The sequence below is a fragment of the Rhinoraja longicauda genome, chromosome 1, assembly GCF_053455715.1.
Source record: "Rhinoraja longicauda isolate Sanriku21f chromosome 1, sRhiLon1.1, whole genome shotgun sequence".
In the NCBI taxonomy this organism is placed as follows: domain Eukaryota; kingdom Metazoa; phylum Chordata; class Chondrichthyes; order Rajiformes; family Arhynchobatidae; genus Rhinoraja; species Rhinoraja longicauda.
This window is the reverse complement of record NC_135953.1, coordinates 107283476-107298026: the sequence shown is the minus strand read 5'-3', so window position 1 is coordinate 107298026 and position 14551 is coordinate 107283476. Positions and strand designations below refer to the sequence as shown.

At 41.0% G+C, this 14551-nt stretch overlaps 1 protein-coding gene across 1 annotated transcript in view; it reads right to left on the bottom strand.

The window, feature by feature from the left end:
- LOC144596050 (insulin-like growth factor-binding protein 7) overlaps positions 1 to 14551 on the bottom strand; it is a 28463-nt gene that overhangs the window by 5490 nt on the left and 8422 nt on the right. The window contains exons 2-4 of the mRNA XM_078404146.1: positions 5617 to 5726; positions 2430 to 2546; positions 637 to 745 (exon numbers count right to left, since the gene is read on the bottom strand). Coding sequence (XP_078260272.1) covers positions 637 to 745; positions 2430 to 2546; positions 5617 to 5726 — 336 coding nt within the window. The remainder of the gene's footprint in view (positions 1 to 636; positions 746 to 2429; positions 2547 to 5616; positions 5727 to 14551) is intronic.

Sequence of the window (14551 nt, the reverse complement as noted above, 5' to 3'; positions counted from 1 at the left end):
TCAAACCCCTCCAGATGACAAATAACTTGTTCATTTAGCCATGGGTAAAGCATGGGAACAACAGCCCTACTATGTGTCATTTTCTTTCCTAAGTTTTCAGCAATAAAAACCTGTTTAATACATTTAAAATCAAATATGAAATGTAATTCTCATTCATTTTTTATTTAATTTCCGAGATCTTATGCATAAACGTAGAACAAGGAGCAGTGCAGCACAGGAACAGGCCACTCTGCCCACAATGTACTGAACATGATGCCAAGACCACTCTATCTCTGCCTGCACATTATCCATATCCCTCCCTCCATTCCCTAGGCCTATCCAAAGTCTCTTAAATGCCACTATTGTATCTGCCTTCAACACCATCCCCAGCAGCGCATTCCTGGCACTCACCACCCTCTGTATAAAAAAAATATGCCCCGCACATCTTTAAACGTTGTCCCTCTCACCTTAAAGCTGTGCCCTCTAGTATTTGATATCTGACCTAGAAAAAAAGGACTGTCTACCATATCTATAAACCATGAATTTAAAAAAAGAATAAGTATCAAAAACTACCAGAGTACACTTATACAGTTATCTTGAAAGTATCTAGGACATATGTGATATGTCTATGTTACTTATAGAGATTGCTAAACTTACTTTTTAGTTTTTCAACCACATGTATATTTCCGGTAGCTGCAGCTTCTCCCTTGGTGTTTGATGCATGACATTCGTACTCTCCTGCATCCCCCTCAGTGAGCGGAGATATCTAAATAAATAAAAAAGAAGACCATGCTACCTTAAAGATGTGTGTCATTTGTATGATTTATGTGTGTATAAACCATAGATGTTTCCATGGTAAACGAGTCTAGGACCAGAGGCACAGCCTTAAAATAAAAAGATGTACCTTTAGAAAGAAGATGAGGAATTTCTTTAGTCAGAGGGTGGTGAATTAGTTGAATTCATTGTCACAGACGGATGTGGAGGCCAAGTATTTAGGTATTTTTAAGGTGGAAATGAACAGATTCTTGGTTAATAAAGGCATCAAGGGTTATGGGGAAAAGGCAGGAGAATTGGGTTGAGAGGGAAAGATAAATCAGCCATGATTGAAAGGTAGAGTAGACTTGATGGGCTGAATAGCCTAATACTGCTCGTATGACTTATGAACTATTGACTATTAAAAATTGGAAATTAATGCAGAGTTCACTGAACCAAGATACAAATCTGCCTCAGAGGTATTTATTCACAAAATGCTGGAGTAACTCAGCAGGTCAGGCAGCATCTCAGGAGAGAAGGAATGGGTGACGTTTCGGGTCGAGACCCTTCTTCAGACTGATGTCAGGGGGGCGGGACAAAGGAAAGGTCCCGGCCCCTGACATCAGTCTGAAGAAGGGTCTCAACCCGAAACGTCACCCATTCCTTCTCTCCTGAGATGCTGCCTGACCTGCTGAGTTACTCCAGCATTTTGTGAATAAATACCTTCGATTTGTACCAGCATCTGCAGTTAATGTCTTATATAATCTGCCTCAGAGGGTTTGCAAATTTCATACTGTTAGTACTTGGGTTTGGGTGACTTAATCTAGAATATTTTGCATTTTTTAATCCTTTGTTCAAATATTTTAGTTGCATTTTATGATATGCAAGTTACAAATTTGTAACAAGGCAGCAACATGTTGCAGTTCAACTTTATTTACACTCTTCGATAAAATTAACAAATAGACTTAAGAGAAAATTACATTTGCTGAATAGATATGAAGAAACTTTTGTTTTTTTCTTGATTAGAGGATTCTATTATGTATTTAAAAAATATATATATATGTGAAAGCCACTGTCTGCCGTATGCTAAATGCAAACTGAAGTGGTAACATTAAAGTCTCTTTAGAGGAGACTGGATGGGAGTTTTTCAACCCTGCTTTTTCACCCTTTCAATGACAGAATTAAGCACAAAACTGAGCATGGTAAGACACAAAATGTGTAGCCACAATTGGAGAATCTGTCACAAGTTAGTGTGGGAAAATGAAATGCTAACTGGTGACGTGGTCTCCACTTAATTTCCATTTTGGTTAATTTGTCCTTTAGAAATTTGTATTTTCATTACACACAAATTCTGGACTTTGGTCATGAATGGATGACCAATCCAACAGATGCTCACAGAGAAACAAAAAATATTTCTTCACCTCTGCAGTGGAACTGAAAATGTTTTACTTTATTGGTATCCATGATATTAAATATAGGAAGAACATATTAGACACTGATCACAACCTCAGGACAGCCCAAAGCACTTTGCAGCCAATGAAACAGTTTGAAAGGATATATTCTGTGGTAGAATGGACAGGCTGAAAATTGGTTAGTGTACAAGATCCACTGTAAAATCCAAAATAAATGTTTTAACACTCGCTTTTATAAAGCTTATGTTACTAGCTAAAAATCTCACATCTGGATTGAAAGCTTACCAGCACCCATCCTGTCACCTCGTGCTTCTCCGGCCCACCTCGAGTCTGGATGGCAAGGTTGTCACGATCACCAGGCAATAACTCCACCTTTTCCACACCAGTCTTGGTTTTCATTACCTATTGTTTGAAATACAACAAAAGCGGCAAATCATTTATCTAAATAGAAAAATATGATTTTTAGATGCATGGACTGCACTACCTGGAGAATATTCTTTGTTCTCAGTTAGGAGAAGGCTTTGTAGATGTGGAATATTCTGAGATATCCCATGTGGATCATAGTCAAAGAGTCATACAACGTGGAAACAGCTCCTTTAGCCCAACTGTTCAGCTGTAGGGATCTATATTTAGCCCCAGTGAAGGATGTGAAGGGATAAAGGGATGTATTTCCAAGCTCGAGGATGAACCCAGGTTACGAGGCAAGGGAAATGGCAACAAAGGAATGGAATGAATGGATAAATTAATACAGATAACATTCATTGTCAGGTCTTGGATTTGTTAAAGGCAAATCAGAGTAATCATCAGAAACTATGCTTTCCGGCAAAGGGATTTGGATGTCCATGTGCATTGATCACTAGAAGTGTACTGGATAAAAAGTAATTCAAAAGGAATATTGATTTTCCTCTCACGGAATCTGAAATACAAAAACAAGGAAATGAAGTTTTTTTTTTTTTTTTTTTTTTTTGCAGATCCCGATGAAGTAGCACGTTCAGTTTTGGCCACTAGAGCTCAGGAGAGAGATACTGGCCTTCAAGTAGATATTTCAATACTTCACCAGACTATTCCCAAGGTCACCACAATGTTCCCAAGGCTCAGAGTTAATGACGAAGTCAGACTACATAAACTTGGCTTACATTCCATTGAGTTCAAAAGGTTGTTGGGTGAAGGGAGGTGCGTATCTAATCAACATTTAAACAATAATAAAATAGATTTGTTCCGGTTGCTATAGTATCTCTGAGAAGCAGGTCTGATGAAAGGTTTTGATAAAGTTAGCACAGGGAAGTTGTTTCCTCTAAATGTAAATATGCAAAGCTTTGGTTTATAAGAACCCAGAAAGACATGCCATTATCTGAATGGCAATATATTAGGAAAAGTAAACGTGTAACAAGATCTGGGTGGCCTTGCGCACAAAGAAAGCGTACAGTTGCAGCAATAAGCAGGAAGGCAAATGGTACACTAGCAAGAGGATTTGACAACAGGAGCAAAAGTATCTTGCTGCAGTTGTCCAAGGCTTTGGTGATAGTTATGTGAGCAGTTTTGATATCTACATCAGAGTGGAATGTCCATGGCATAGAGCGAGTGCAAGTAAGGATCCTAGACTGATTCCTGCAATGGTGTGACTTGCACTTGAGGAAAAACGGGGTTTGTGTGGTTGGTTATTCACTGTTGTAAAGAAAAATAAGAGGAAATCTCATAAAAATCCACAAAATTCTATGAAAACTAGACTGACTATAGATAGGCACAAAATGTTGGAGTAATTCAACGGGACAGGCAGCATCATTGGAGAGATCTGAAGATGGGTGGCGCAATGGTAGAGTTGCTGCCTTACAGCGCTTGCAGCGCCAGAGACACAGGTTTGATCCCGACTCCGGGCGCTGTTTGGAGTTTATACGTTCTCACCGTGAGAACATGGGTTTTCTCCACGATCTTTGGTTTCCTCCCACACTCCAAAGACGTGCAGGTTTGGAGCTTGATTGGCTACTTGTTCTGTGAAAATTGTCTCTAGTGTGCATAGATAGTGTGAATGTGCGGGGATCGCTGGTTGGCCGAAGGTTCTGTTTCCGCACTGTATCTCTAAACTAAACTTTAAAAAACTAAACTAAAGAGTCTCGACCCAAAACATCAGCCAATCCTTCTCTTCAGAGATGCTGCCTGTCCCATTGTGATACTCCAGTATTTTGTGTCTATCTTCGGTGTAACCCAATTGCTGCTGTTCCTCATAGACAGACTATCCACAGGCAAGATGTTCCCAACAGCTGGAGACTCCCGAACCAGGACTTACATGCACCTCTTCCGACCTCATGCATTGTGGCCTCGTTAAACATCGGCAAGACCAGGTGTAGACTTGGCGACCATTTCACCAAACATTTGTGCTATCTTTCCCAAGGCCAACTGGAGCTTGTGGCTGCTAAACATTTTAACTCCCATTCCCATAACCAACTTTTCTCACCTTGGCCTCCTCCATTTCCAGAGTGAGGTTACACACCAACAGGAAGAACGGTGCCTCATATTCTACTTGGGTAGCTTACAACACAATGGTATGAAGTTTAAATTCTCCATAATCAAGTAATACCCCCTCTCTTATTCCTACCCCACCCTCACTGCTTTCTCTCAGCATCTCCCACCACCCTCGCCATGCTGTGGCTTTCCCCTCCCCTGAATGCTCATCTCCCATTCCAGAGTCCCATATTTCCCAATTTATCGCCCTTTGTCCCTCTCCTCCTATCCCCTTCCATCCAAATCCCTTCCTCCGGCTTTATATTTCACATTCACTCTTCTTTCCTTATTTGGCACACTTTTGTCTCCTTTGTCACTTACTCCACCAATCTGCCAATTACAACCCCTTATCTGTATCTAAGTAACACTTCCCAGGCTGTGCTGCACCACCACCTATTTTGCAGCTTTCTCCCCCCCCCCCACACCTTCCATCAGTTTGAAGAAAGGTCCCGACCTGAAAATTTGTCTGTCCATTTCCTCCACAGATTCTGTTTGATCCATTGAATAACAAGATTTAAAAATCATTTGGAGATGTATATGGATAGGAAAGTTTTAGAGTTCAATGGGATAAACGCAGGCAAAATGGGACTAGCTTAGATGAGACATATTGTTGGCATGGATGTGTTGGGCCAAAGGGCTTGTTTCCATGCTGTATGACACAGATATAGTGGGATGAATAGACTTACTGTCTGCTCCATGCATAGATAGAGTCTCATGACTGTACTGACTTGATGTTGTTACTGACATACCACAGCTCTAAATCTAAGCACAGACTACTGAAGATCGTATTTTATTTTAACATTAAGTATTAATATATACAGATTCTAATTCATAAAATGATTGGTTCAATAATGAAGAAATTATGAAATTCAATTAATATCTTAAATGCACAATTCAATTCTGAAACACTGAGAAACTTAATGTAAGTTAATGAACTTTGTGAAGTAACTAAAATAGTTTGATATTTGCTAACCTTGTTCCAGGTGAGTACGGGGGTGGGTACTCCGATAACTTCACAGCTGAGGTAAACTTGTGATCCACTGACATTCCAAATCTCCTGAGGTTGTGTCACAATAACTGGAGCTATTAAAGAAAAATAATTTCTATTTGATTTCTATGTTGTCATTTATTCAAAAGGAGTAGCATTGCTCCGATGATGGTATCCAGCCCATGATCTTTACCAAAGGATCGGCACAGTGGTGCAGCGGTAGAGTTGCTGCCTTGCAGCGGTAGAGTTGCTGCCTTACAGCGCCAGAGACCAGTGTTCGATCCTGACTATAGGTGCTGTCTGTACGGAGTTTGTACGCTCTCCCTGTGACCGCACGGGTTTTCTCTGGGTGCTCCGGTTTCCTCCCATACTCTAAAGATGTACAGGATTGTAGGTTAATTGGCTTTGGTTAAATTGTCCCTAGTGTGTAGGTTAGTGTTAGTTTACAGGGTGATGGCTGGTCAGCATGGACTTGGTTGGCCGAAGGGCCTATTTCCAAGCTGTATCTCTAAAGTCCAAAGTAATGTAAAGTCCACAACAGAACCTATCTTAGTGAAGACCAGCACCAAACAAAACTGTATTCTTGCTCTGAAGAAGGGTCCTGACCCAAAACATCACAAACCCATTCCTTCCACAGGGGATGTGTTTTGCTCAAGATTTCAGTATCTGCAGTTTCTAGTGTCTCTGACACTTTTTTCAATCTTTCTCGTCATTATGCTGCGACTCAATTCTCACAAACATCCCAGACCTTCAGGACTAATGGTAGCTCTTGGACCTAGGCCAATTACACTCCAGGACCAAGGTCACCCAAATCTCAGTAGACGAGTTGCAACACCCATGTCAGAGTTCAGAACATGGAGACTGTTCCGGGAGAAAGACTATTCCAGGAGTCGGGGGTTGGGTGTGCAAAGCACATGACCTTGCCCAAAGAGCTCAGTTGCAGTGCGCACAAGACTTTCGCATTTGTGCAGGACCAAAGGCTGAACTCTATATCATCAACTCGATTACTAAAATGTACAAGTGGATAGGCCTTACAATCAACATCCCCAATTCATAGGTCATCTATCAACCTGCCTTGCTATACAACCCAACTCTCCAGCAATAAAAACTCGCAACATGATGCTGCTAAATGAAGATCATTTCCCATTGACAATGGAGTGCAGTGGAGGACACCAACAACTTTGCTGCAACACCGCCAGGATAAGCCTGTATGGCCAAGTTAAGAACTCTACATTTATAGCAACTTTCAGAGTTGAATCTTGAAAAATGGCTGCAAAATGTGGCAACTCGTGTGTACTGTTTCAATGTACTACCCTGTACACTTGTACTGAACCAAGATTGTGCTTATGTAGAGTAATACTTTTATTGAACTGTATGTAAAAAAGGAATTTCACTGTACTTTGGTGCATGTGACAATAAAGTAATATTGAAGTAATAATGCAAGGCATTTGCCTTCAGTTGTATATTTTGTTTTAATAAAAATGCAATTGACCTGAAATGCTGACACCGTTTTGCACCAGAGTCAAGGCAGGCTAGTGAGCCAACCAGCAATTTGATCCTAACCATCAGGGAAGCCATTAAAAGAGAGACTGATAGACATGTGTTGTAGGGTGGGCAGGGGTTGTGGATTAAAGAGGGAATCAGTTGCAATCTTTCAGAAGACTGGCACTTGGTTCTAAAAATTTCTCAAATGGAATTCCTCAACCTGAAAGTTTTGGGATGCTGGTCGGAAAGAAGAGACCGAGATGGAAATCCAATGGAGCAGCAGAATGCACAATTGCCACATTTAGAACAAAGTGTGTCCACAGTGCATTACCAGCTTCTCCTCATGAGATCTGGTAGTTTTCTTAGGTTAACTCAGCTATAGATGAAACACTCACGTGGAAGTTACAATTAGAGAACCGCATGTAATTTGACCAGTATATTTGACCAAAAAATATTTTGAATATGTTAATATGCAGGCAGGTGGGAGCATAAGAAGAGCACTCTTGTTGTTTAAGACCAAAGATAGACACAAAGTGCTGGAGTAACTCAGCGTGGAAGTACAGAAAATGGGGCCCCAGTGTGTTTCGAGGGAGCATGGTAAACATCATCTTATGAGTCAGATGTTAAGTAATTGGGATTTTGAATATTTCGGATAGCCAGATTGTGGAAAAGTCATAACACTTGGTATCCAAAGAGTTGAAAAACTTATGGAGATGAACAAATGGAATCTGCAAATACATTGGCCTCATTATGACATATCAAAGAGGATGCCAAAAGTAGACACCTACTATTGTTTGATTGTTTTTTGAGTATTTGTGTATATGTATGTATATGTATGTATGTATCATACTCACAAGTACACACACATATATGTATATATATATATATATATATATATATATATATATATATACATATATGTGTGTGTACTTGTGAGTATGTGTATAAATACAAACTGAACTTTTTTTTCTCTCTCATTTATCATATTGTTTACAGTGTACTATGTTTACATATTCTGTTGTGCTGCAGCAAGTAAGAATTTCATTGGGACATATGACAATAAAACACTCTTGACTTTTGACTTGACTAAATATGTGTTGAGAGATTAAAAGCCTGTTAAACAATCCATCACCAAAGTTTAATTCGAAGATAGACACACTGCTGGAGTTACTCAGCAGGACAGGCAGCATTTCTGGGGAGAAGGAATGGGTGACGTTTCGGGTCGAGACCCTTCTTCAGACTGATGTCAGGGGAGTGGGCGGTACAGAGATAAAAAATATAGTCAGAGACAGTAAGACTGGTGGGAGAACTGGGAAGGGGCAGGGGGTGGAGAAAGAGGGAAAGCTAGGGCTACTTGAACTTAGAAGTCAATGTTCATACCGCTGGGGTGTAAGCTACCCAAGCGAAATATGAGGTGTTGTTCCTCCAATTTGCACTGGGCCTCAATCTGACAATAGAGGAGACCCAGGCAGAAAGGTCAGTGTGGGAATAGGAGGGGGAGTTAAAGTTTAATTAATGGGTGAATAGGAATTGGGTCTCTATAATCTTTGTACTACCATGTTTTCTAATGACTTGAAAGGAACCATTTAGCCCATTGAGTCTATGCCGATTCAGAGCGATCCCATTCCTTCACTATTGTTCTCTAACTGCTTTCCCCATGTTCCTATCAACTTCTCCTTGTTTTAACTACCCATCTATGCATTGGGAGCAATTTATAATGGATAATTACCCTATCAACTTGCACATCTTTGGGATGTGAGAGGAAATAGAGCACTCGGGATAGTTATGCTATTGAAAGGAGAATGTGCAAACTCCACAGACAGCAAAGGAGGTCAGATTTGAACAAAGATGACTGGCACTGATGCTGGATCCAGCTGTGCCACAGTGCCACCCATCAGTAATTTATTGCTAAAAGTTCCTGTCAAAGGCTCAGACTAACATTTACTCTTTAATCTCACCAGGTAGGTTCATAGAAGCCTATTAGGCATTAAGTGACATAAATGTTCTGGCCCTTGGAATTTGGGATTTATCCAGAGAGCATCAATGGTGCTAAGCATAGCCTTTTTCTAAATCTGTGAGTCCATAACTTTCAATGTATGCAACCCAGCAACTGGAGTCAACAGTGCGAAAACTATGCAAGAGTGTTAGAAAAATCCCAGCCACTGTGAAAACATTTATTCATAATGGAGCAGAATACCTACCATGGGACAGTTCAACAAAAGCAGCAAAACCATTCAGGAGGGTAATCGGTTCACCCGGCCGTGCTATTATTAATCCAGTGCTTAAACCGAACTATACAAGAACCAATGGTTAACGGCCACTTCTGCTGATAGAGCAGGCTCAGCAAAAAATTAATAGAGTTCAACCATTGAACAAAACTGGCCTGACATGTCACTGCACGTGGACTTTTAATAAGATGAGACATGCTGCTGCATAGTTTTAAGGTGAATTAAAAACAGTTTGAGTGATCCAACATAAAGTTAACATCAGCTTATGAATACACTGCTCTTTCAGCAGTAATTTCTCACGTGGATTCTATTTAAAAGTGACCAGTATTATGTTGATGTTTTAATTAAAAAACACTTTGGTAGAATTTATAACATTTAATGAAAGTGATCATGCAATTATAACACCAATAATCTTTACTGTGGAATAAATAGCGATTGTTTATCGAGGAGTCGTCTCTCTTGAAAAGTAGGTGGTAGACCATCTTCTTGAACAATGTTACTTCATATTAACTTCACATTACTTCATTTTACTTCTTGAACAATGTTACTTCTCTGAACAATTTTACTTCATCAAGACCCTTCCGCAATACTGCTAGTTTATGAGTTGTATGATTTCAATCCAGCAATAATGAAGGAGTAGTAATATGCGCCGACATTAAGATAATGTGTGACATTGGGAGTTGGGAAGTGGGAGGGGAGGGAGGTATTTGCATTAGGTGACGTTACATTGTGCCTGCTAGCCTCTGACTGATCAAGGGTGGTGGGTGGGCTGTTACTCAAGTGGACTGCTTCATCCTGGACGATGTCAAGTTTCTTGGCTCTGTGGCACCAACATCCTTCGGGAATTTGAGTGTCGGAGGTGAACTACTCAGTTCTATGATTTTCTCTCATTCCTGCAGCATTTAATGTGACTGATTCAATTATCACCGACGGCCTTCAAGGCATTAACAATGGAGGGTTCATAAGTTTCATAAATTACAGGAGCAGAATTATGCCATTTGGCCTATCAAGTCTAATCTGCCATTTAATCATGGGTGATCTATCTTTCCCTCTCAAATCCATTCTCCTGCCATCCCCATAATCCCAGACACCCGTACCAATCAAGAATCTATCAGTCTCAGCCTTAGAAATATTAATTGACTTGGCCTCCAGAGCCTTCTGTGGCAATGAATTTCACAAATTCGCCACGCTCTGACCAAAGAAATTCCTCCTCATCTCCTTTCTAAAGGTACGTCTTTTAATCTGAGGCCATGGCCTCTGGTCCAAGACACTCCCATTAGTGAAAACATCCTCTCCACATCCACTTTATCCAGGTAAAGATATTGAAATGAATAGAAGGACTGCTTGTTTTCAAGTACTTTGGTGGCATAGATGTTTCCTGCCACATTAACCCAAACCCGGATACTGAAGTCCTGCATTCAGGGACCAACTGCTGCTTTATCCAAGGAATTGCAAACAACAATGGTGTGTAACACAATGCCAGCAAAGAGCTCTGAATCTTACCTTCTGATGAAATAGCTGAGTAGGGCTAGGATACTGGCTTTAGGGCTTGTGCGGCTACATCCTGGACTGCAGGTGGATTACACTTCAAAAACCATAACCATGTTCTTGCATAGAATCAAGAGAGTATGCAAATAGGCCCTTTGAGCCAACTCATCCAAGCTGACCAAGATGCCCCATCTAAGCTAAGCCCATCTACCTGTATTTGGCCCATCTCTATACTAAAACTCTTGTTTGTTTGTTCCTGAACTCCAGCCAAAACGGTACATGATAGCGCAACAATTTTAGGCCCACCTTACTCACCGTCGTCCCTTTGGTGCTAATGGAAGAGGTTTTATTGAAATCGGTGTTATATTTTTAAAATTATTCACATGTTAAAGTTTAAATCTATCGCCTAGGGAGGGAGGGGGAGAGGGGAGGGAGGGGAGGAGAGGAGAGGGTACTGCACCAATGCCGGAGAAGTTTGGGCCCAACGGGTCCACTTGGTCTAGTATCCTTCTAAACCTTACCCATCCGTGTACCTGTCCAAGTGTATTTTAAATATTGTTATTCTACTTGCCTCAAGTACCTCCTCTGGCAGCTCATGCCATACTCCCTCCTCCCTCGGAGTGAAAAAATGCAATCAGAATGTTCTCCTTATTCTGCATTGATTGCTAGTTTTACCGCAGCTCCCCACTCAGTTGAACGGTGCTCCGTCGTCAACGGCAGTTATTGTCACTTCATGTCTGGAATTCAACTCAGGAATCCTGCCAGAGTACATTCTGCACATGTAAGTGCATGATCGTACTTATGAAATTTTAAATTAAAATAAATATTTTGTCAAGTTGATCAGCTGAACAAGCCACAAAGGTTAAGCAAACATTTGCCAGGGGCACAATGATGTTGTGACCAGAAATGTATTCCTGCTTTTCATTAAATAACAAATTTTTCCACAGATTCACCACTTCTGAAATATGAATGCTAACGGGGAGTATTTTAAAACATATTCTTCTTCCATTTTGTGCCTTTTTCCACAGGGAGGGTATTTTACCATCTATCCCATTCTCTCCAATCTTATGAGTGGCTATTACTTGGTAGTTTAAGCCATTGTTGTCTGGAATGGGAAATAGTGGATCACCGACCAGAAGTTGGTCTGGTTACCAAGTTGATGTTTTCATCACGATCTCTAGCTTGGCTTAGTGAGCAGCAAGAGGTTGACCATAACTGGAACCCACAAACAAACATGCAGTGCAAGACCCAAGTTCCCAGTCTTGCAGAGTACATTCTGCACATGTAAGTGCATGATCGTACTTATGACATTTTAAATTAAAATAAATATTTTGTCAAATTGATCGGCTGAACACGCCACGAAGATTAAGCAAACATTTGCCAGGGGCACAATGATGTTGTGACCAGAAACATTTTCTTCGAACAGCATTTGGGCAGCACCAAGTGGCGCAGCTGATAGAGCAGCTACCTCACAATGCCAGAGGTCCAGGTTCGATCCTGAACTCAGGTGCTGTCTGTGTGGAGATTACATGTTCTCCCTAAGACTGTGTGAATTTCCTCCAAGTGTATAAAATCATGAGGGGAATAGATAGGGTGAATGCACCGAGTATTTTAACCCAGAGTAGAGGAATCAAGAACCAGAAGACATGGGTTAAAGGTGAGAGGGGAAAGATTTAATAGGAACCTGAAGAGCAAAGTTTTTACACAGTATATGGGTGGGTATATGGAACAAGCTATCCGAGGAAGTAGTTGAGATAGGTATGAGTTGACAGAGGCACGTATTCTAATAACATTTAAAAGACATTTGAACAGGTATATGGATAGGAAATGTTTAGATGGATATGGGCCAAACAGGGGCAGGTGGGACTAGTGTAGATGGGCATGGTTGGCATGGGCAAGTTGGAAATAAGGGTCTGTTTCCGTGCTATATGACTCTAAGTGCTCCGTTTTCCTCCCACATCCCATAGTGCAGGTTAGTATGTTAATTCGCCTCTGCAAATTGCCTCTAATATGTTGGGAGTGGATGAGAAAGTGGGTTGACATAGAACCAATGAGAACGGGTGATCAAAGGTCGGTGTGTACTGAGTGGGACAATGAGCCTGTTTCCATACTATATCTCCAAACATTGGCTATGAATAACTCTGAACCAGGTCCACAGAGACAATCATTACTCATGATTGGGAAATAGAACCTTTTCCAACATGTAACTGGACCATTAGGAGCAGACTTCCGACCATGTAATAACTCATAAACAAGAAGTCGGTATTGTAGTGATTCTCTACAACAGCTAATACAGTTATCTGGCTTAAACATCTAATGTAAAATAATTGTTTACTCAAGTCATTTATGGCTGCTGGTGCTGATTGTTGACGTGATCAGAGATCAAAGGCAGAGACAGGACAGCAGTGGCGCAGCAGTAGAGCTGCTACCTTACAGTGCCAGAGACCAAGGTTTGATCTTGACTATGGGTGCTGTCTGTATGGAGTTTGCACATTCTCAGTCCGAAGTATGAAGGCAGTGGAGGCCAATTCACTGGATGTATTCAAGAAAGAGTTGGTTGTGGCTCTTAAGGCTAACGGAATCAAGGGATATAGGGAGAAACAGGAACGGGGTACTGATTCTGGATGATCAGCCATGATCATATTGAATGGCAATGCTTGCTTGAAGGACCGAATGGCCTACTCCTGCACCTATTTTCTATTTCCCTGTGATCACGTGGGTTTTCTCCGGGTGCTCCCACACTCCTACGATGTACAGGTTTGTAGGTTAATTGGCTTTGGTAAATTTGTGAATTGTCCCTAGTGTGTAGGATAGTGCTAGTATACAGGGATTACTAGTTGATGCAGGCTTGATGGCCCAAAGGGCCTACTTCCGCAATGTGTCTCTAAAGTCCAAAGTAAAGTAAGGTGGTTTATTTCAAGAGTACACTCTCTAACCCATGGGAGAACCTTTACCAGATGGGCTAATACAAATTTAATGCAGATGCATCACCAGCTGAAATAATTCTCAATATCGTGACATTTTCCACAGGGATTTTTAAAAACTATTTGTTATTTAGCTATGGAGGGATTTTAATGATTACTCATGGATGTCCCAAGATGGTGGTAGTGGGCCCATTTGAAATGGTCTCTTTTTACAGATGCTGCCTGACCATTATGAATTGCAGAGTGGGAGAGTCTGAGACCAGAGGCCTTAGCCTCAGAATAAAATGACATACCTTTAGAAAGGAGAGGAGGGGAATTTCTTCAGTCAAAGGGTGGTGAATCTGTGGAATTCATTGCCACAGGCAGCTGTGGAAGCCAAGTTAGTGGATATTTTAGCAGCGGAGAATGACAGATTCTTTATTAATACAGGTGTCAGGGGTTTTGAGAAGGCAGGAGATTGGGGATGGGAGGGAAAGATAGATCAGCCATGATTGAATGGTGGAGTAGACTTCATGGGCCGAATGGCTTCATTCTGTTGCCATACATATAAATTTATGAAACTACTGAGTGTTTTTAGAATTTTATTAAATCTCTTAGGTTTCTCTACAGTGGTACAATCAGCTCTAGTTTCTTAGGACTTGGCTTAAAAACCACAATGTCCTGTCCCTAGCAATACTCCAGTGAGTGCAGATGAAATGGCATTTATGGCAGTGAAAAACGTACATTGGTTGGAAACTCTTGGTACCATGGTGCGTAACTTAAACATTAAGACCAGATCTTTCAAGAGTGAAGCTG